Source organism: Aquarana catesbeiana, linkage group LG05 (genome assembly GCF_042186555.1).
Source record: "Aquarana catesbeiana isolate 2022-GZ linkage group LG05, ASM4218655v1, whole genome shotgun sequence".
In the NCBI taxonomy this organism is placed as follows: Eukaryota; Metazoa; Chordata; class Amphibia; order Anura; family Ranidae; genus Aquarana; species Aquarana catesbeiana.
This window is the reverse complement of record NC_133328.1, coordinates 47657637-47681559: the sequence shown is the minus strand read 5'-3', so window position 1 is coordinate 47681559 and position 23923 is coordinate 47657637. Positions and strand designations below refer to the sequence as shown.

Here is a 23923-nt window from a genome sequence, read left to right as displayed (position 1 = left end):
GTGGAACATAATGGTGCCCAGCATGGAAAAATGTTATGGCTGTCTAAGTCCCTGCTGAGTAGCTTCACCCTGTCTGTTTGTCCTAATGACCATTGTTTAATGACCATTGTTACAGGACTAAAAATGAGGGAAAATAAAAATATTTTAGTTGTCACTGGAACAAGAATACAGGACAAATATTCCAAAGGGGACTCTTGTCGAAGTGACAACTGTCTAAGGCTAGGTTCACACTATTGCAAATTGGATGCGCCTTTCCTCGCATCCAATTCGCATAGCAGGAAATTGTGACAGGCTCTATGTAGCCGATTCACACATGTCCGGTGCAAATTGCACAGGAGTCCTGTGCGTCTTTTGGTCTGTTTCAGGTCCGAATTCAGCCAAAAATTCGGGCTGAAATTGGACCTGAACCGGTGAATGGAGACGCACTGGACCCCATGCTGTGAGCCGCTCCGTGCTCTAGTGTGAACCCAGCCTAAGAGGAGATTTCCCTCACTTCCCCGATACGGAAGACAGTAAAAATAAAAAAACAAGGCTTTTAACCAATTTCTTTCCCTATGAAAAAAAATGACTTTGGATTTACTTTAATGGTCTGAATTAACATATTACTGTTCTAGATCTCAGTACTACACTGAAACTTTTTGTCTAAATTGCAATCATGCAACAGCCACTATAAACTATATCAAAGTCATTGCATATTATGACATCAATTGTCTCTTTGACTATAAAGTAGCAGGTTGATAATTAATGGCAGAAGCTTCATAACCAGCTCAGAGAATCAAAGTGTGTCTTGTCTGCCCAAGACAGCTAATAAAATACGATTTAAAACATATTTTAAACTGCAAATGATCCAATGGACGACTTCATGTTTTGAAAAATGAATAGGTACTTTAAATGACCACTTAAAACTTTCTTTAAAAACAATTATGAAACAAAAAAAAAAAAAACTTTCTTTAAACACTGTCACATATACACAGCAATGGCACACCTTTGGCCAGCTAGGTTAATGCTTCAGACAATACATTGCATCAATCCAGGAGAAGCCAGAGACAAATCACAAGCTTCTAGTGATGTAATGTATTTAAAGATTAGCTGCCAACACTGTGTGCATGCAACACAAGCTTACCCAGTCATTTTGTAGCCATCATAACACTGAAGGAACAAGGTACTCAAAGTGGATGCTGTGCTCAGTTCTTCCAATGATGTATATTTCAGTGTAGTTTAAAAACGTAGAGGGAACATTTTTTCATTGAGTGCATTTAGCATTATGTGTAAGTCCAAAGCTATTCCATTTGGTAAGCCTCTTTGCCAGTGCTAGCATAGTAGGCTGCATACGCTGAGCATAACAGGACAAAATAGGCTTTTTTTGTTGTTCTGTGGATTGCCTTGGGTTTAGTACAGACACACAATGGAGTTCTGTAGTTGCCTTGCACAAGTCTAGACATCTGGTCCAAAACATACCTGTTATTAATGTATTTATTGCAGTATACAGTAACTATCCTCTAAGTTGGGAGCTCATATAGTCTAGAGCAGTGGTCTTCAAACTGGATGTGGCCCTGTGCTTACATTTATCCGGCCCTTGGAGCACACAATTTCCAACTGATACATGCCACTATTCCTCATACTAACAACCAACGATAGGGTTCTCTTCCTCTCACTGACACCAACAAGGGGGCACTCATCCTCCCACTGATACCAAAAATGGGGCACTATTTCTCCCAATGTTGGGGCATTTAATTCTATTGATGCTGGGACATTTTCTATTCCTACTAGCAACAGTCTGCCCCCCTAAAGTCTGAAGGACAGACAACTGCCAAATAAAACAACCTCCTGCACTCAAGAGCGATGTCCCAGTACTAATGGTCCTTTACTCTTCCACAGTTCAAGCATATGTGTGTTTGCAAGACTTTGTGGCCCTCTTGGGACTGGGGAGCCCATATACAACACTTAAAAGACAAAAGGAGAGGGCGCACCAGCCTTGCACATTACCCTTATATTCAAGTATTAAAAAGGCTGTATACTCACAAGCAAGCTCATCGATATCAACAGGGATCCATATCACCCAATCCACTGCGCAAATTCCAGTCTAGGGAAAACACCTCCTGGACTCAAATGGCTGCCACATTTCGAGGGGGGTCCCCTCTTCATCAGAGCCAAATCTTTGAGTATACATCTGTTTTAATACTTGAACAAAAGGATCAATAACTTATGTGCAAGGCTAATGTATCCTCTTCTTTTGTCTTTTCAGGACAGCAAACTCCCCCTTTGTTTAGAAAGATTAGATATCCCTGGTCTAGAGTTAGGCCAGCCATACAGACTCAGATTTTTCTTGTTCAGCCCGTGGAGTCTCTCATCGACGCTAAACAGTGTGGGCTGAGGAATTTGTGCTGCTAACTATTGTACCCAGGCACTGCAGTTGCTTGAATACCCAAACAGTGACTGCAGCTTTGACTTGACATCATTGCTCTGGACTGACTTCATAATGGTAACAATAGTGAACCATGCCTGTGCAATGTCTGTCAATATGGCTGCTTGTATTCTCCATGCAAGCCAGGCTGTCAATGCAGAAGCACAAATGGGATCCATTTGACACCCCATAGTAGAAAGTAATTGAACAAGGACCTCAAAGTGTTACTAAACCCACAACAGTAAAATCAGTCTGTATATGCAGCATAGCATGCTTGTTATACTCACTGTGGAACTTGAGGAGTTAATCCTTTGCATTGTGTAAAGGATCCTGTTTTTTTATCCTGTATGCACAGATCCTTCCCCTCCTGCACTGTCTATTGCACATGCTCAGTTGTGTCTTTTATGCTGGAGAGAGCTTTTTCTTGTTCTCAGAGATAGCCAGGTCACAGGATATTGACATCACACATGTGGGTGTGTATACAAGCTACAGTGAAAATCTCCAACTTCCTGAATTCTCAGCACATGTAACCGTGGTATACAGATCATCCAAAAAGGTGTACAGTGGCAGTATTTTAATGTAAAAAGAAGATTTATAAGCTGGGGGGGAGGGGTGAACTATTTTCATATTACTGGGTTTAGTAACACTTTAATGGCAGGATCATCAGAATTTCTTTTGAAGAAAGACTGCAGATTTAGGAACAACTTTTGAAATTACATTCATCTCTTGCTGACTACATATGTGTGGCAGCAAAGAAGGTGGGCTTTAATGCCTATGTGCCGCACATATGTGTCCATAGCCAAGGTTTCCGTGCTGATAGCACACTTACTGCGAACTCCCAGCTCACTCACTGAGCTGTCAAAGCTGTCTCTCGCTATGAGTGGGGGCTGGCAGGACAGGTTCCCTATCAGGTGACCAGTGTTACAGCCAATCACAATGGTCATGTGATCAGGAAGTCTGTCAAACTGCAGTTTATACAGCAAATTTGGTTTAGCTCTACCATAATAGTGTAGGATTTGTATAGAAAAAAATACACTAAAACCTTCATAACTGGAAAAAGTGTTGAAGCATAGCCCCCCACCTGACATTTTTGTGTACTGTTGGCTACAAAGCAACAATGGAGCTTTTAATGTACATAACGCACCCTAGCCGCTGCCACTTTCTAGTCAAAGATTTAGGGAAAGCCCCTTATTCAATATTCCACAAAGTAGGAAATAAAAAAGTGATCAAACCTTCGGCAAAACAATGAAATGTTCTGACTAATGGAATAATGTGGGATGGAACAGGCAGATATCTGAAAATGCGACAGAATAGCAGACCTCTTCTTAGAACTAGATGCTGAGTTGGAGCTGACTCCAGGAGGCAAGTCGCTATAAAAAGAGTCGACATCTCCAGCCTTTTTTACATAATCTCCCTGGGGTATTTGTCTAAAGCACAATAGATATCGTAAAGTCAGAAAACAAGACAAACACACACAGAAAACGACACAGACATAAAGGCAATATTAGTTCAGAAGGAAAAGACAGAGAGGGAAGATGGGACATGTAGTGTTCACTTTGTAGAACAAAGAAGTTGACAATATGTGGTTTCCCACCAGCATTCTGTATAAACATCTTAGTCAATGTTTCAATTGTAACAAATAGGGGGACACTAATAAAGCCCAGGAAAAAACTCTGACATTAAGAGACCTTGTTGCCAGACCATTCATTTCAACATAAATCTTCCTATATTATACGTGCATTTATTGTATTATATGCATTTTATTTACCTGTAAAAGCCTCTCATGTAAAGATATCCAAAAACTGTCAGACTGCTGCTGGGTGCTGCCATCTTGGTTGTAATGTCAGCAGCCCCAGTAGACACTCAATAGTATTCCCCTTGACTACTAAATAAAGCTTATTTAGGGAGGTAAGGGGAGGGGCAGAGGAGCTTGGCCAGCACAGAAAGTAATTAGACACTCACAGAAAAGGAAAGAGCTATGATGTGGAAGGCTTCCTTGACTTCCACAGAAAAGGTTATGGAGGGAGGTGGGGTGGGGGAGGAGGACCCGGGTCAGAACATAGAGTGATTAAACATTCACAAAATAGGAGAGGGCTAAAACATCATAGGAAGGAGGGGGCTCTCTCCAGTCGCCAGTCACTTGACCTATGCCAAGACACTGATCACGTGGTCTCTGTTGACAAAAAGGTTCCATGTTTAGGCAACTTTCATTGGTAAACTAACCCTGGAGGGGGGGAGGTACGCAACATTTGTTGGATTTATATAGACTACCAGTAAATGTTGCACAGAGTGAACGCAAACAAAGAAATCTTCAGGATTTGTACAGGTGAATGTGTGTCAATTGTATAGGTAATGTAGACTGAGACAAACAAGCGGTGGGTGTCCCTGTAGGTAGTCCTTGGCATGTTCTTTAATTTCACCACATTTAGAGGGGGGGGGTGTTAAATGTAATTATGTTATTAGTATTTCTGTTTAAGACCCCATTGGTGAATCTTGGGTGAATCATAGGTTTGTAAACTTGAAGGTAGAAGTCTACGTAAACACTTTTTACCCTGCTTAAACCCCGACTGATAAAGCACTATGCTGATTCTCCTTTGAAGATATACCTGAGTATATTGTGACTTAAAAATCGCTAGATTTTTATGGAATGCTGTTCATTAGTTAATGAAGGAAGTTTTCTGTTATAGTAATTAAACTGTACTTGATTGGATTGATTATCACTATGATCAGTGATGGCTTTCACTACTGCCTTGGCTACCTTCACCAATTTACACAACGTATCAGTGACAACACAGGGGTTTCTGCTATTCCTGGGCATTACAAATGTCCCTTATGTTACTTTACCTGTTATTTAAATCTGAAATTGTGGTTTATTAAAGCAGACCTATTGATAATATATGACTATGACAGGGTTTTAATCCAGATTATCAATCCATCAATGAAAGGACAAAGGGAAATGTAAACAATGTACCCATTGTAGAGAAATTGCCAATTGTTTTTTCCCTGGCAATTGGTCTCTTTCAGTGGTAGTTCTGTTGGCTCTACCTGAATGTATACGTCATCAGAAATCACTTGACTAGTGTCTCAACACCTATCATATGTCCCAGAAGACAGAGAAGCACCAAGTTCTTCATACAAGGTACGTTTTGAAAGATCAGTCATTTTTTGAGCTGGGATCCAGAACTGGTAGAAATGTGGATAATGGACAGTACGCCAGAAGTTAATACTTCCAGTGTCCCGACCATTATGTATATATTGCCTTTTTGGTACCATGTGGACCATACCCCAGAATACTTATTGGCATATGGGTATGTGTGTAGAATTTATACTGATGCTTAGGATGGGTGAATCTCTAGGTGGGACCAGTTGGTGTTTGGTGGACGGGTCGGGGGATGGGATATTCACAGAGTCTGTCCTCAGCCCCTCTTCACACCACAACCCCCCTTTACAGCACAGTTCCCCCTTTATATCAGTGTCCCCAGTTCCCCTTCACATCACAGCCCCCTTTACATTACAGTGCCCCTTTACAGTGCAGTCCCCTTTAGATCACAGTGCCCCTTTACATGTAATGGGGACTGCTCTGTAAATGGGGCACTGTGATGTAAAAGGGACTGCTCTGTAAAGGGGGCACTGTGATGTATAGGGGACTGCTCTGTAAAGGGGGCACTGTAATGTAAAGGGGACTGCTCCGTAAAGAGGGATATGATGTAAGGGGGGCTGCTCTGTAAAAGGGGCACTGTAATGTAAAGGGGACTGCTCTGTAAAGGGGCACTGTAATGTAAATTGGGGCTATGATGTAAAGGGGGCACTGTAATATAAAGGGGACTGCAGTGTAAAAGGGCACTGTAATGATTATAGTGCCCCTTTACAGTGCAGTCCTCTTTATATCACAGTGCCTCTAGCAATCACAGCCTCATCCATCACAGTGCCCCTGCAGTCTGCCCACCCTTTCCTCTCTCCCTATTCTAATCTCTGCCTCCCCTGCTTAGGACTCCTACATTTGGCAGGGCAGAGGCTATGCTCAGCCCGTGTGTACTGTCCCGGGTCCCCCGCCTGCCCGACGATGTCATCCTATCAGCAGGGGAGGGGACAGGAGAAGCTCTCCATTCTGATCTGCAGCACCTCCCGCCCCCTGCCCTGCTGATAGGAAGCCATTGTTGGCCAGGTGGGCAGAGAAGCCAGGAGATGACATTCGGGCATGGTAGCACAGCAGGTGGTGAGCGGCGACCGAGGTCTGTGGTAGCCCCCATGCGGACTGCGGTTGCCGTTCACCTCCCACTGTGCAGCTCGTTCATCAACAAGCTGCGGACTGGCCCTGGTTGGTGACCCTTGTCCTATACAATGCACATTTAGGAGATTTACTGTACCTATAGTTAAGCCATATTATAGACATGGCAGGCTTTACTACCCCTTTAAAGTTAGGTTAACAAGGAGAGGTCCAGATCAGGGACACTTAGGGGCACTGAGTAATTTTTACATATTTTCTGCACCCAGACCTCCAGAAGAATTATTGTGTTTAAAACACTTCCATTACTTTGTTTCTTGTTGGATTGACAATCTTATTTAAATTCAACAAAGTATACCAATTTAAGAATAAGTCTGTTTAAAAACTCTTAATGTATTTTTTTTGATAAATGGGACAAAATTACATGAGCCTTGTAATAAACGTATAACTGTTGTTACACAGTTAAATGCTTTTATGGCAGGTTAAAGAGATCAGCAACACACAGAGTGCAAGTGCTAGGTACAAAATATTTCATTTCAGCTGCACAGAAGATGTTTTTTTCACAGCAAAAGCAAATTGGAAAAAAAGTCAATTGTGTTTATGTTTCTAAAAGCATATCTTTGTTTAAGGAAAATTGTCATCAATGCACAATTCATAGAGGCTTCTGTATGGCAGTTCATTCAAGTATCAAATTAAGTTACTATGTGATGCACAATCCTCAAAGTAAACAGAAAAACACTTACCCATGAATGCCTTCTCTTGGAGTACAGTACGAGATATAGGACAGGTATAGACCAAAGGTTATAAGCCGCTACCTTCAGGTGATTGTACACTGGTACAAACTCTTGCTAAGGCTACCTCCAATGTGTACCCACATAACCCCACCTCTTGAGGCTCCAGTCTTTAGCAAGCAATAAGGAGTAATCAAGACACTGGGGGGGGGGGGGGGGGGGATTACTGTGTCCTGTACTGTACTTCAAGATAAGGAATTTACTGTTTAAGTCCACATTCCTATTTTCTTAATCGTACAGTATGAGACTGGTATTCATAGACCCTGGGACATATACCCAAGTAATAAAACTGAGGGGTGGGCAACAACATACTGTCAACAGGTCCACAAGAAACACAAAGGTTTAAGGAACCTGAACAAAATACTCAAATAACAGTTTGAAGAACCTTGCGGACAAAGCTCACATCAGATGAGACCTGAACATCCATCTGGTAGAACTTGGAAAACGTGTGAACAGAGACCAGGTGATGGTCTTGAGAATCTGGGATACATGTGATTGATGATGAAAAGCTCAGGAGACACCAACTGTTGTGGTGACATAGACTCTGATGGGAAAGGGAGGAACTTTTTCCTTAAAGGCATAAGCCCTGGAAGTTAGAGTTTCCTGTTCCACCGTTGCCTGGTGGATCAGACGACTGTGTGCCCACAGTGCACACAGGGCCCATGAGCAGGAAAAAGAGGAAATCAGTCTTGTGAATAGTGGCTGTAGCTTTCACATAAACCCTGACAGCCCTAACCACTTTCAGCATTTTTTTTGTCATGTTTTGGGTTGGGACAGAGGGAAGGGAAGACAATGTTCTTATTGCAGTGGAAGGAGAACACTATCAAAAATGAATGCTTTGGTATCAAAACCACCTTGTCCTTGTGCAAAATAATAAAGGCTCTTTACAAGAGAGAGCTGCTAAGTCAGAAACATACCTGCATGATGTGATGACAACCAAGAGAGCCACCTTAAAAGTTGAGGTCTTCCAAAGGAATGTCTTTAATCGGTTCAAAACGGAAGAGGGGCTCTGAAGAATAGTGAACATCTGACTAAGTGAGCATCTGACTAAGATCCCTAGGTGACACAGGAGGTCAAAATAGGGGAAAGTCGTGAGCAACTCCCTATAGAAATATCATGATAAAGATATGCAAGGCAAGGGGTTTCTGGAAAAGGATGGATAAAGCAGAAACCTCCTCCCTGACAGTACTCAGCACCAGACACTTGTCAAGACCAGAAGAAAGGCCAACATATGAGTACCTTGGTTAAGTCTTCTGTCCTTCCGTGAGCAATAGTGAATTTTGCAGGAGTTGGATTTCCTTGCTCAGAGTTAGATATAGAAATAATCAAATCAGAGATGCACCTATCATTTAGGACTTGCCATTAAATCCAGTGACTGAGAAGCAGGGTGGAAAAGGGGGCCTTGAGCCAGAGAGTCTGGTCTGCTTGAAAGAGGCCAGGGCTTCCCTACAAAAAGTCTGAGTTTGGCTGTGTACTCCTTTCTTCCAATTTGGTACAATGAGAATCAGCGGTGCCCTTTTCTCCCTTCTCTTGCGCAGCATTCAAGGGATGATCTTCATCAGAGAGAAGGTATAAACCAGTTGGACTTGAGTCAAAAGATAACCAGAGCATTTATTGTGAAGGCTAGAGGATCCTTAGTCTTGGCTACAAATTTGTTCAGGTTGATGTTAAACGGGGAAAACCAGGATGTCAACATCTGGTCTTCCCCACCTTTGACAGGGATTTTGAAAAATCTCTGGGTGCAAAGACCAATCCTCCAGGTTTATGCATTGACAGCTTGGAAAATCCACCTGCCAATTGTCTATTTCCAGAATTAGGGCAGCCAAGAGAGCTAGAATGTAAGTGTCTGCGAATGACAGTATTAGACTTGTTTCTTTCAGAGCTGCTAGGTTTCTGATGCCCCTTGATGATTTATATAGCCCATTGCTGTGGCACTGTCCCACTGTACTCTGACTGGATGACCCTATAGACAGGAGTTCTGATATTGTAGAGACAGTCTGTTGGATCTCAGTTCAAGAATGCCCATGAGAAGATTGGACTGTGCAAGAATTTGTAAGGCTCACATCTAGCATTACCACTTTCCAAGTCCTGTGAAGGAATGGCTTTTCTATTTCCAGTGCAGGATTGGAGATTCACCATGCCAGGGAGATCTTCACTTGACTGGCGCCTTCTTCCTAGGATTCGGTCTGCTTGTTCCATGTCTGGGGATGTTGCATTGAAGGGGTCTGGAGTGAAAATGGGCACTGAGACTGTTTTGAAGCCCAGGACCCTCATACAGAAGTGAAATGAGGGGTGATATAGCGAACTGAGAGTCCGAGAGATGGACTTTACAGAGGCAATCCTCTCCTGAGGAAGGATGTTTCTTGCTTCAGCTGTGTCCAAGATTAGACCCAGGTACTCCAGATAGTAGGAGGGCTGGTGAACAGACTTTGAAAAGTTGATTATCCAGCCAAAGGTTTGAGGGAACTGGATATTCCTTTGGACATTGGCAGACAAGGTCTTGGCTGAGGAGTACTGGCAGTAGAAGGTTATCCAAATAACCTGTGATATGAATACCCTGGGTTGACAGAAAAGACAGAAGTGAGGCAAGCACTTATGTAACACTCAGGGTGCAGAACATAGTCCAAATAGCAGTGCCACAAACTGGCAGTGCCGGGATCCCACAGCAAAATGTTGGAAGCATTGGTGTGATGGGAGAATGGAAAATATAGAAATAGGCTTCTACTGGTGCACTAAATTTTCCTTTTCTAAGTAAAGCAATCACAAATCTTGTAGATTGCATCAAAAATTTTTGTACACAAAGAAATTTGTTTAAGGATTTGAAGTCCAGTATTGGATGGATGTTCCTATTTGGTTTTGGGGCTGTGAATAGGACTGAGTAAAACCCTAAACTGTTCTTCTGAAGGACCTGGTACAACCACTACTTGTACCTGAAGATGGTGATTCAGGGTTATATAGCTATTGCTAGTGTCAAATCACCTGAAAGTAGTAGCACATAATGCATGGTCTATAAATGCCTGCCCTGAGTTCTGTACTTCTTTTGCCTTCCCTGACTGAGCCAAATCTCCTTTATTTGTGTCTCATGCTAGTCCTCCCTGACACTGCAGCTCACAGTGGGAGGTTTCAGCTGTAAGTGTAGATGCACTTATACGATGCAGCACATATTTTTTTTTCAATGGGAGGCCAAATGTCACCAGTATGGCAAATTGTTCAGTAAGAGCTTTTATTAATCACAGAAAGGCATGCATGTCTTTCTGTAAAAATAAATTATCTTATTGAGCAGTTTGGTGCACTTGCTGATTTTTTGGATATGTTGACAATGGCACCATGCAGTGGGTAGTCACTACAGCACCCAATTTTTAAGGGACTACACACTGTATGTAGTGTACCAGGCTCCCCTTATTCTGAGGTTTTCTAGCCTGCCCAATTGATGTTTTCCAACACGTGGCTTTAGTAGTTGTCATTGCATGTCTATGGTAATTTTCATTGATATCTCTTAGAAGGGATGAGTGAGCTACCCCGTGGCTTGGCTGTGTTAGGGCTCTTTCACGTACTGATGTCCGTTTTCACAGACTCTGCTCGCTCAGCAGGGATCAATCCGTTGATCCCCGCTAAGCCAGCGGATGACAGGTCCATCTCTGCTTACTGTGGAGAAACGGACCTATCAGATCTCCTCTCTCCGCTATGGGAATCGGATGAAAATGGATCCGCTGGTCCCTTTTCATCTGATCTGATAGACAGATGTAAAATAGGGTTTCCATCCGTCTGAATTTAGAGGATAGGATGTCAGCGGATGTGTCACCGCTGACATCCGTTGCTCCATAGAACTGCATGGAACATCCGTTCAAGTCCGCCTAAAAAACTGACAAGCGGACCTAAACGGTCCGCATATGTGAAAGGGGCCTAAAAGTGTTAAAAAGGATACTTGAAACAGTCACAATTTTGCTTTTTTCGAGCCATGTATAAACCACCTCTACTATCTACAAAGAAGAAAGGTCTTCCAATAATAATCCAGGACAGGCTTAATTTTTTAACTGTTAATTAAGGTTATGTAATAGTTAATGAACTATACATGTAAAAAGACAGATTTTTGAAGACTACTTTTTTTTAACTTTTGAATCAGAGCAATTAAAAGTGAGGAAGTTTCTTTTACAGAACTACAGCTCTATACACTGCTATAATGAAAGCTTGACATTAAAACTGAATCTAATAGTTTGCATATCTAAAACAGTAATGGAAATATAGTAGATCAAGCATGTAAAAAAATGGAATACACATTACAAGATAAGTGTTACAATAACTAAAACATGCACTCACTAAAAATCCAGTAAAGCATGCACTGTAACATTTTTTTTTAGTAACATACAAAAGAAAATTAAATACACATAAAATGCGTAACAATTGTACCTTGCTGACAATTTTCCTTCCGTTAGACCAAAGTAAAGTTATACTATAGTTGTGTTTATCTTTTGTTTTTTACCCATGTTAGGACACAAAGCACAGAGACAACTTCTAACATTTTCTATAACAATATATTTTAAATGCTGCAGACAAACATTGAAACAAATAAAATTAGACTATTATAATCCTGCTCCGTTGTTATTGTGATATCAAACCATCAAGGATGAACCTAAACATGATGAAACGGCAGAAAATATGGCCTTGTATTGTTATCTGACAAGGATATAGGTGTGAGGATGGCGTGCTGCTTGGGCGACATACAGCCCGAATGGGTATTGTACAATAGAAGCCTACAATTTACTATTTCAAAAACATCTCTCTCTCTCTTTTTTATTCTGTACAGCACAGCATAATGTAAATTGCATTTCAAATATCAAATAAATGTATCATTAGCCTGCAGATTTTTCATTCAATTTCTATTTTCTCTAAAGCAGAGCAGACATCAGGACTACCCACCAGTGAAAACAGCATGGTACATATGGTACATACAAATGTAAACTGTGAAAGACAGGTAACTACACATGAAAGTGATGAAATGCAGCTAAATGAAAAGGCAGCCTACTTACCTCTCTCTCCGATAGTTTCTTTTCATGTTAAAGAAGAGAACAAAGAATTACTAACGTATCATTTCTTGTTTTTTTTTATTCTGTATTTTGATTTTTTTTAAGGTAGAATTTACTGAGAATTTTAGTAGAACAAAATTGTACAAGAATTGAAAGCAAAAAGAACAATAATGTACACTATTGTATATGGCCAAACATTTTACGGACATTTGACATAACACCTTTATGAGTTTGTTTGACATCCCATTCCAAAACCATGAACATTTATACTGCACTGTTAATGCTTTCCCCCAAGAGTTTGAAGTGTTTCCTGTTGAAATGTGTGCCCATTTAGCAAAAAGAGTGTGTCCAAAGTTAAAAAGTGCGCCATTTTCAAAATGTATGTGGATCTCGTAGAATTAACAGTACTGTTCACAGTAAACAAATGAACTTCACATACTTTTGGCCATATAGTTTGGGTGTCCATAAACTTTTGGTCAATAGTGTAAATTCATCTAGTTTTATTATAACATGGTAATTTTGGTCTGCTTGCCTGTGAACCAGCACTGGGATGCAGTATCCCTTGTGGTAATCTTTATCGATGTGATGAAGGTAGGACAGCAAACAGCCAATGATGGACCCTCAAAGTCAGAACAAGAGAACAGGCTTACAAATCTTAGATGTTAAAGTCTGTGCAACTGCACCCTAAAGCAATTCTTAAAAAGACAGAGGGGGAAAATTCCTTCTGCAAAGTGTAAAAATAAACCTTTTAAAGATTTATATGACGATATTGAAAAATATCGTTTTAGAGTTTTAAATTATACCTCGATAAAGAACTGAATGTGGAATGTCTGGTAGATGTGTTTGGTAGATGTGTTTATATCAAAAATCTATCCAAGGTTGCCTGAAATTTTAGTGTAAGCCCCAGCTTATTCACTTTGCAAAGTGAACATTTTCTACTTATTTATTAAACCACCCCTGTTGAATTAACAAGACTATATTTTTAGGATAAATTGGTGATAAAAAGCCATTCTGTTTTCTTCTGAAAGAAATAATGGGTTGAAAATATTATTTTCCCACTAATTGCACTAGCTTCATTTAAGCCCATGAAGACTACTTTTTTTTTTTTAAGAATGCATTAGTGCGGGTAATATTTGAGTTAATCTAATTGCAATTAACTTGGCATAATTATTATTTAAAGGAGAAACATGGCCAAAGCTATTTTGGCCATACTATTCCTGTGTATCACAGGAGTACACTTAATACGGGCTTCTTTTATGCAAAACAATTGCATAGAGCAGGTAAGTATGACATGTTTATTATTTTTTTTAAATCGAAGCTTTACAGTCACTTTAATTTAGTGGATCTGTGCATCTTCCACTACTCCTGCTGCTTCTTAAAAATCCCCCACCAATCATCAGATCACCAATCAGCAAAGGCAGTTCCGACATGAGAAGGCAAAGTTTTCTCTTCCACTTAGATGGCCACCTCCATAAAGAGACACAGTTGTGGAACAAGGCACCATAATTTAGTATTGAGCTCTAAATCTACTTGCAACCACAGTCTAAAAAAATTGATATACATACCCTTTCTGCAGCCGATCCGGTCCCACGCTGAGCTGTCAGTGGCGGCTTCTCTGTGTAGGCATGTGCAGCCGACAATGGAAGCCCCATAGCAAGTCTATGACGTTACTTGTCGGCTGTCTCCTGCACACAGCTTCCATCGCTGGAGACCGGAGCGGATCGGCTGCAGAAAAGGTATGTATAGCAATTTTTGCTTTACAGGGTTAGATAGATTAATCTTAGAATGTGGCTGCCAGTAGATTTAGAGTTAGTCAGTTTTAGGCTGAACTTCACTTTAAGTCACCTTGTGAAAAAAAAAAAAAGCAAATCACTGGTTTGCTTCGGCCTGGAGATTGTATGCTCTCCACATGTTTAGTGAGTTTCCTTCCCAAAACACACTTGTAGGTAAATCTACCAAAACTGCCCCTACATCGTACTTGTGTGCACAAGAGACTGCAAGCACCCTGAACCATGAACTGATGAGATTGAGTTCTTTAATAAGGAAAACTTGTTGGCACTAGTCATAAAATAGCAAAAAAAAAGTAATTGTATTGTTTGCGGTAGGTTACTGCATTTTATGTATCTGTTTTGTAAAGCAGTTTTCCCTGCATCTCATAAATCTCTGAGCTCATGGGGCTGTATGTCTCCACTAACTACATTGATCTAATGAAAGAGTTTAAATCAGAATACATGCCGTGTCGTCACTTACTTGTAACCCCAAGCTGTAATTCCTAATACCAACACCAACACTAGCATGGTACCAGCAATTGCTCCTATGATTATGTTTGTGCTAACCACACCTGAAAGAAGCATACAAGTCAATTAGTCATTATTAGCGTTATCTTACATGCATACAGGGTTAGTTAATAACACAATACAGTACAAGAAGATTAAAAGCTGTTTTGCACTTTGGGACAGGGAAAACTATCCATCACACCCCACATTGTTGCTGCTCAGTAGGAGTCTTAACACATGAAGCCTTCACTGGCCAGTTTTTCCAACAATGCTAGCAATAAGCATTTTTTTTTTCATATAGTGGGGTTGATTTACTAAAACTGGGAAGTGCAAAAACTGGAGTAGCTCTGCATAGAAACCAATCAGCTTCCAGGTTTTAATGTCAAAGCTTAGTTGAACAAGCTGAAGTTAGAAGCTGATTGGCTACCATGCACAGTTGCACCAGATTTCGAATGCTCCCGTTTTAGTAAATCAATCCAATTGTGTCCATTATTTTGTATCTTTAGTCTTAACAGACTAAAGACAATTCACTTAATTTAGGCAGGCCATAGACGGTGCAAATTTCTTTCCTGCAACCAAGGTTGTACCAAAGTTGATCGATCAATCAACTTGGTAAATTTAGCCTGTCCATTAATGGTTTGACGCTCAGGCAGTTCCTGCTCAACCGCCCGAGATTCGAACCATGTATGGCCGACCTTAGCTACTGAGGAATTAACTGCAATTCATTGTTTCATTTGTAAAAGTGCTTCAATTGAATCTACAATTATTCTATGAAAAATACTCTTAAAATCAAATAAAAAGTGTATGTATAGCCAACACATTTCTTTTTAGTTTATGATAAAGTAGTAAAGGGTTAAAACCCCTGTTGGTTTGATTCTACTGTGTCCTCTTGGATCGATTTCCCTTCATTTCCTGTCCTGAAGACGCAAGAGAAACTGCAAAAAAATCTCTCCAAAGTAATATGAATTCCCCATTTAGACAATTGTCAACAGTCCTCACTGAAAGTTTTACTCTCACCTCTTGTTCTGCCCATAACTTTCTCTCTTAGCAACAATGGTCTTTAGGACAAACAGATAACAGCAGAGACACAGACAGCAAAATAGAAGCTTGACAAGGGTTCTTACAGTTCCCAACTCTATCTGAAACAAACCAATACGTTTTGGCTACAGAATAATTTTGTTTTTTTGGGTTCGTTTCTATGCTGCTCTGAAACCAATTTCCTGCCGGGTGAAAAAAGTGCTTCTTTTTAGGCTACAAACTCAGATGACTGCATCTGAAGTGCCAGGAGAACTATCCACCTTCACCTGTAGACAGACAAGTCAACAATTAGGGATACGTACAGGTAAGGTATTTGCTACACTGACTAAAAAGCTCTGCACAGTACGCTATGACAGCAAACAGAAAGTAAGTTAAGGGCAGGCCACATACATTCCCTTTCATTTACAATATTTTCATTTATATTAGACACACATTTTAGATACTATAAAATTAATTAGTTATTTTACATGTAGCATAATTTTTTTTAAATTTTTTTTTTTATTTAGGGTTCAAAAGGTAACCAACCAGTCGCATCAAATGTTGAACAGCGAAAAAGTAGTCAAATAAGATAAGTGCATTAAAAGGTACAAAAGTGCAGATCATAGACTGTACAGAGATGAATAGCACCAACATGTAAGCTAAAATAAGACTACTAAATGCACCCATGGTTAGGGTACCCAAATTTTTTAAATAATGGATAGAAAGGAGAAAGGAACAGAGAGGTGAGATAAGAAACAGATGGGTAAAGGGAGAGAAAGGGGAGAAGAGAGAGAAAAAAAAGGGGGGGGGCTTTAGAAAGGGCAAACAAACAGACTTGCTGGCCAGGGTGGGATGTTTAAGTTGGTTGTGTGGTACCATCTATCAGATATTTGCCCTCATCTGAGTATATAAACATATTCCAGGGAAGCTACGTTTTCTTATAACGTTCGTGTTTGATTGTAGCATAATTATTTTAGTCTGCACAGACAACCCCCTCTAAATGGGAGGGAAAAAGCAATAAATTCACCTAAAGTCCAACTTCCAAGCTACTTATACTCATCTTCCCTTTGCATTCGAACCAATTTGCTTGCCTGGTTGTTTTGGTCAAAGCATAGACCCCATTAAAATCGCTGCGGCTTGGTGATTGGCTGCTCAAACCCTCAGTGTTGCATCTTTGGAGGTAAGGGAACGTGTGTTTCATACCCACCTGGAACTACTTAGCACTTCAAGTAAACACCAGGCAGCTGAACGGTGTAGCAGGGAAACATAAGGAAAGTGCATGGGCATGGACAAAGCACAGGTTCACTTTACATAAGCTAAAGGTTGAGAGATATGAGGGGAAGATTTGTTAAAACTAGAGAGAGTGCAAAATCTTGTGCAGCTCTGCACAGAAACCAATCAGCTTCCAGGTTTTACTGCCAAAGCTTAGAGAGGTTAGAGAGAGGTTAGAGGATTTTTTTTTTTTAAGAATCATACTTACCTACCGATGCTGCATCTGTCGCCCGCCGGCTGAGAACCGAGTGCTCAAACACCGCTGATCGTTCAGTTCTCAGATTTTCGTGAACATAGAGCTGGTGACTGTCACTCACTGCTGTCTGCTCTGACCCACCTTCCCAATGCGCTCACTGAAGCGCTGGGCTGTGGAGCGGGCAGGTGCGGCTGGCCCCGCTGGCTGAAAGGCTGAGCCAGGTGCCAGTCCAGGGTTCTGGGAAGAACCCAACCCGACCCCAACCTGGACCGGCACTGTGACGTCAGCCAACAGTGGGCTTCAGCCCACTGTCTGCCAATAACGGGTCACAGGAGTGCAGAATGGACTGCACTCCTGTGATCCACAGAAGTACAGCCAAATGAGCTTTGGCTGTACTTCTCCCTTAACCACTTAAGCCCCGAACAATTTGGCTGCCCAAAGACCAGAGCACTTTTTGCGATTCGGCACTGCGTCGCTTTAACTGACAATTGCGCGGTCGTGCGACGTGGCTCCCAAACAAAATTGATGTCCTTTTTTTCCCCACAAATAAAGCTTTCTTTTGGTGGTATTTGATCACCTCTGCAGTTTTTATTTTTATTTTATTTTTTGTGCTATAAACAAAAAAATAGTGACAATTTTGAAAAAACGCATTATTTTTTACTTTTTGTTTAGGCCGATACATATTCTTCTACATATTTTTGGTAAAAAAATCGCAATAAGTGTTTATTGATTGGTTTGTGCAAAAGTTATAGCATCTACAAAATAGAGGATAGTTTTATGGCATTTTTATTAATAATATTTTTTTACTAGTAATGGCGGCAATCAGCGATTTGTATCATGACTGCGACATTATGGCGGACAGATCGGACACTTATGGCGTGATTTTGGGACCATTCACATTTATACAGCGATCAGTGCAATTAAAAATGCATTGATTACTGTGTAAATGTTACTGGCATTGAAGGGGTTAACCACTAGGGGGCAGTGAAGGGGTTAAGTGTGTCCTAGGCAGTGATTCTAACTGTGGGGGGAGGGGCTATGTGTGACACGTCACTGATCACCGCTGCCGATTACAGGGAGCTGTGATCAGTGTCCTGTCACTAGGCAGAACGGGGAAATGCTTGTTTACAAAAGCATTTCCATGTTCTTCCTCTCCGTGAGACGATCGCGGGTATCCCTGCGATCACACTCACGGAGGTCACGGCGGGCGTGTGCCGCTTCTTAAAGGGCAACGTACAGGTATGTTAAGCTGCCTGTACGTGCCCTTCTGCCGACGTATATCGGCATGAGCCGGTCGGCAAGTGGTTAACTGAACAAGCTGATTGGCTACCATGCACAGCTGCACCAGATTCTGAGTGCTCCAGTTTTAGTAAATCCCCCCCCCCACCCCCATTGCGATATTATCTATTATAGAACTGCTACTGGATTAGAATGAAAAAATTAAAAAGTGACAATTACAAAAGGAAAATGAAGAAATAATGAAAAGGATGATGAAAAATTTATTTCTTGCAAGGTTAAGCTAGAAAACAGATCTACCCTGCAGTAGAGACTTAGAATGGGCATACTGACCATCATCAATTACATCTGGCTTGGACGTGCTTTTATATGGAAAAAATGTGCTGCAGTCCTCCCCAATATAGTACTTGTCACAGATACACTTCACTTCACTGCTACAGATCTGCAAATGACAACAGAAGTGTTTTTAATATCAATGTGTGGCAATTGGTTTATTGTGCAAATGCAGCTAAAAATGCATGCCCTAAGGGGTAACTACATTCTTCAGGCCCCTTCACAGTAGGCAGAAGTACGAGGCAGGGTTGCCCCTTATCCCCGGCACTTTTTGCCCTGGTGATGAAGCCACTCGCCTTGGCCCTTAGACAAGCAAACATGGTCAGAGGCATAAAGGTCGGCGCCATACGTGAAAAACTAGCCATGTATGCGGACGATCTCATTTTCTTCCTAAATGACCCTGGTCCTTCCCTTCAAGCGGCTCTAGGCATCCTCTACAGTATCACTGACTGCTCAGGACTCAAAGTCAACTGGGACAAATTTCAAATATTACCGATTGACACTGTGGCAAGAGAGGCCAAAGGGGCATGGTCAGAGAGGCCCGCAGGCAGGTACAAAACCTCCCCCACTGCTGCCAAAGCACAGGTGTTACCAAAGACCAGGTCGATCCTGGAACCGGATTTGTGAGAAGTGGAGTGAAAGGAGTAGGCCCTGTTATTTTGGTGTTTCTATCTCCAAATTTCAGTGTAGTTAAAGGCCTGTGCACAGTGGAGTAAATCAGGTGTGTAAACTCTATTAGGATTAGACGAATCTAAAGATGGGTATAAAGTGGAATTAAAGTCTCCTGCTATATAGAATCTGGAGAATTGCAGTGTGGACAATTTTTCATATAATTTGTACAAGACCCGCTGGTTGAAAGGAGGAGGAATATATCAGAGCATAAACCATCACCTTAATTTCCAGCAAGAGAATAATATATCGACCCTCCTGGTCAGTGATCAATAGAGTAAAATTATATGCAAGGGCTGCCGGACCCCATGGTTTGGGCTAGTAGGGGGGTTAAAGTACTAGGGGATATTACAAGGGAGGGAGAACTCATAACGTTTGACCAATTAAAAGCAAGACAAAATCTACCTAACACATACTTTTTCCGGTATTTACAACTGCGCCATGCGTTTCAGACACAGTTCTCCACCCGGAAGGTAGAGGAGCTACCCTCTGCCCTTGAGGATCTCTTGGAGGGTTATGAATTGCCCAAACCCTTATCAGCTACATACAAATCCTTTTTCAAAAAAACGCCACCGGCGGTAACTAGATGTCGGGAAAAATGGGTAGCAGATATCCCTGAAATCCAAGGAGAAGACTGGGAAGATATGTGGGACCACCCATTTAAACACTTGGTATCCGCTAGGGACTGCCTTATACACTTTAAGTATCTACATAGGATTTATTACACGCCAGCCAGGCTGGCGCGCATTTATTCCTCTGCCACCGATGAATGCTGGAGGTGTTCTTCCTCACCTGCGAATGCAGAATATATTTTTATTGTTCACAGGTCAAGAGTTTCTGGTCTGCGATCACCTCTTGTTTGTCAGAGGTACTCTGTATCCCAATCCCTACAACACCAAGAGTATGTCTCATAGGTTTGGGGGAGGAGGCGGTTCCTTCTCTAGCTCACCGCACTTTACTCAATATAGGGTTGTTCTATGGTAGGAAGGCCATCTTACTACATTGAAAAAAGGCAAATGCTCCTACAATATCATACTGGAAGGGTCTGATGAACTCCGTAATCCATCTTTATAAGGCCACATAGACTTCAAGGGGCTGTAAGAAAAAATTCTATAAGGTCTGGCAGCCATGGTTAGACTCCTCTACAACAGTGGGCTGATACACCCAATTTTAGCTTATTGGATTATACAATCTCATGGATAGGAGTTGGGTAATGTGAACTCTTGCTACTGATGTTGAAGAGCTTGCTCGACATGTATATGTGATCACTTTACCAACCATTTCCCTGAATTCAGATGAACAAATGACACAACTAAACTCTGATTGTAACTTACTGGTGCTCTATTTCTCATGGACTGGTGCTGATGGTTGAGTTTAGGGGGGGGGGACTTCTAGATTTCTATTTAGGTTGATTAGTTGGAATACGTTAGTTCCAAATTGCGGCCCTGCAAGGCCAAGGGGAGAGAAGGTATGTTGCCCTCTCGACCTCTATGTTTTGAATGTATACATGTATAAAAAAAAATGAATTCTAGATTGTAAGCTCTATTCCCCTCTAATCCCTCCTGTATTGAATTGTATTGTAATTGTACTGTCTTCCCCGATGTTGTAAAGTGCTGTGCAAACGGTTGGCGCTATATAAATCCTGTATAATAATAATAATAATAAGAAAAAAAAAAAAAACCCTTATATTCAAGGGACTTGGCCAGTAGTATAGCGACTCCCCTCGCATAACTAGAGTACGTTGCATGAAACGACTGCTGTACCCAGGGCCTACAGAGGGCAAGAATTTTGTTGCCCAGGAGATGCGTCTCCTGTAGAAACAAAACATGCGGTTTGTGGTGATTTATGTATTTGAACTTTAAATCTCTCTTAATCTTATCATTTAAACCCTGAACATTCCAAGATATCAGTTTTAGTTCCGTAGCCATTTTGGACATATTGTAAAATTACCAGATGACATGTAGATGAGGGGTTTCATCCCCTTTGAGGTCTGAGAGGGAAAGCAAATTAGGGCAGATCTGAGGCAAATGAGTGCCATTCTAACATAGGAAAATAACCAACCGTGCAGTGGATACAGAGTGTACAAAACTAAGAACCAAAAAAAACTAAACTCCCTACTGACCATGGAGTACCCAACTAAAAACTAGGTCAATTTACCCTAAAACTTATTCAGAACCCCCTACTGGCCGGAACCCCAACGAAAAAATCCAGTCACTTTTATACCCTAAATTCAGCTTAAACTATGGCTATTTTAAAGTCCCTCCAGGTGAGTGCAGAATAGCGGGTCAATAACTTACAAAGTAAAGAGGAGACATTGCTGGAAGTGGCAGCAGAGGATCACCTCTACCCTTGGATACATCATGACCCCATTAAGCGTTTTTGACCCCTGGACTGCAAAGCTGAGGGTCTATGAGCTCTGGTGAGTGGGGTCGCAAGAGGGGAGTGTATTCTATGATTGACTTTGATTTTGATTGTGCTCTCTGGAATTACTTTTCTAATCCCGATTTTTCAAATGCTGTTGGACACTTTGGCACTTCACATTTGTTAATTATTTTATTTATCATTTATTGGTTATATTTTTTGCACTTTGCACACAATTGTGTTTATATTTAACACGTAATCACCTGACTTACATAGTTACATAGTTACATAGTAGGTGAGGTTGAAAAAAGACACAAGTCCATCAAGTCCAACCTATGTGTGTGATTATATGTCAGTATTACATTGTATATCCCTGTATGTTGCGGTCGTTCAGGTGCTTATCTAATAGTTTTTTGAAACTATCAATGCCCCCCTGCTGAAACCACCCAGGACTTGAATCCAATAGAAAATCTATGGAAAGAACTAAAGATCAGAGTTCATAGAAGAGGCCCACGGAACCTTCAAGATTTGAAGACTGTGTGGAAGAATGGGCCAAAATCACACCTGAACAATGCATTCGACTTGTTTTTCTAGAGGCGTCTTGAAGCTGTCATTACCAACAAAGGATTTTGTAAGAAGTATTAAATACATTTCAGTTAGCCTGTTCAATACTTTTTCCACTTTGTCATTCCATTTTATTACACATAACTTAATTTCTGAACGTATTTGTTTTGGTTTCTTTGTATGTATGGATTGAATGGGTTGTTACTGACATGTGGTAAAAATGTAATGTCAATAGCAACTTTAGAAATATATTTACCTAGAAAAATGGTGCGTGTTCAATACTTATTTTACCTGCTGTACATGCTGAAAATATGCACCAAAATCTTTGGTGTCCAAATTTTTTATAAACTGAATATTGTGTACAATACAGGGTCTTACAGCAAACAGAAGACTATCATTGCTGTGTTGTTCATCTCTACACGGTCTTATTTTGTTCCAAATAGTTTAGAATCATCCCTTGTAAGAATTGGGCTTTATACGACTACCTGATGACTTTGTTTTCTGTGCAATCAATAGTGAAAGGCGTCTGACTCTTGGAAGGTTGTTTACTGCGCAAGGTTTTACTGCAGACTCTGTATTTTTACTGGGTGTGCAACATGGATCGACGCTTAGCAGCAGTACATGATGAGACATGAGCTTCACCTACCCCATTTCCAGAACAAATCTTGTTTGTGCTGCCCATGCATGAGCTGAAATTGAAAGGATCAATAGGAAGACATCTGTGATCCAGACACATCATTCCCTCTCCACATGGAGTGCCATCTTCCACATATCCCAAATCAGTTTCCTCATCCAGTTTCACATAGCCACCACTGAAAAAGTAATGGACAATGAATAAATATTTAAAATCAGTAACTGGCCTTTATTACTGCTTGTTTTATTATGTTAAGGCTTTCTAAAGTGAATATAACGCTACCTCCATTCATAGAAAGTAATAGGTTCTTTTTCTGACCCACTTCCCCTACCAATTGATATTTACTTTCTCTGCGAAACCCCCCTCCCCCCTCCATTTTGGCCAGTTTCAGAGCTTGCAAAATGATTAACAACACTGTCCCTTTCCTAAGTAACAGGATTCGGGTGTGCTATTAGGAACATTTGTTACTTTGCCCTCAAAGGGCGAAGTGACAGGTTCCTTTTACGCTTAAAACCGTCATATCACTTGCCAATATTGGGCTGAGTACAGTGGCCCCATAAAGGGCCCATATGATCAAAGATGTTGTTTTCAATTACAAAGTAACAAAAAACATAGATGGAGTCATATTACATCATCCCAATCACACTAAATTAGAATAAATTGGAGTATATAACAGGACTTTAAATTTGCATTTCATAAATTATTAACTGACCACAAGAAAATATCCTGTCAGCTAAAACGTGCTTTTTTGTATACAAATCAATAAAATACAGAAATAAAAAATTGAGACAGTACGACTTGTCTTTTGACCAATCAAAACAATCCCAGTGTGACATAAATTTCTTTTACTGTTTCTGTAGTCACCATGTCGGATGTCACAAGTCGGATGGTTAGGACAAGGATCCACCTTTGATCCGACTT

The 23923-nt window shown here is 40.9% G+C and overlaps 1 protein-coding gene across 6 annotated transcripts in view; it reads right to left on the bottom strand.

The window, feature by feature from the left end:
* The window catches only part of ADAM22 (ADAM metallopeptidase domain 22), a 419533-nt gene that overhangs the window by 42412 nt on the left and 353198 nt on the right, over positions 1-23923 (bottom strand). For 2 of the 6 annotated variants that reach the window (XM_073629692.1, XM_073629694.1), the window contains exons 23-27: positions 23015-23180; positions 18775-18883; positions 14695-14785; positions 12448-12465; positions 3637-3831 (exon numbers count right to left, since the gene is read on the bottom strand). In XM_073629692.1, coding sequence (XP_073485793.1) covers positions 3637-3831; positions 12448-12465; positions 14695-14785; positions 18775-18883; positions 23015-23180 — 579 coding nt within the window. The remainder of the gene's footprint in view (positions 1-3636; positions 3832-12447; positions 12466-14694; positions 14786-18774; positions 18884-23014; positions 23181-23923) is intronic. The other 4 variants (XM_073629695.1, XM_073629696.1, XM_073629697.1 and 1 more) reach the window with 2 other exon arrangements.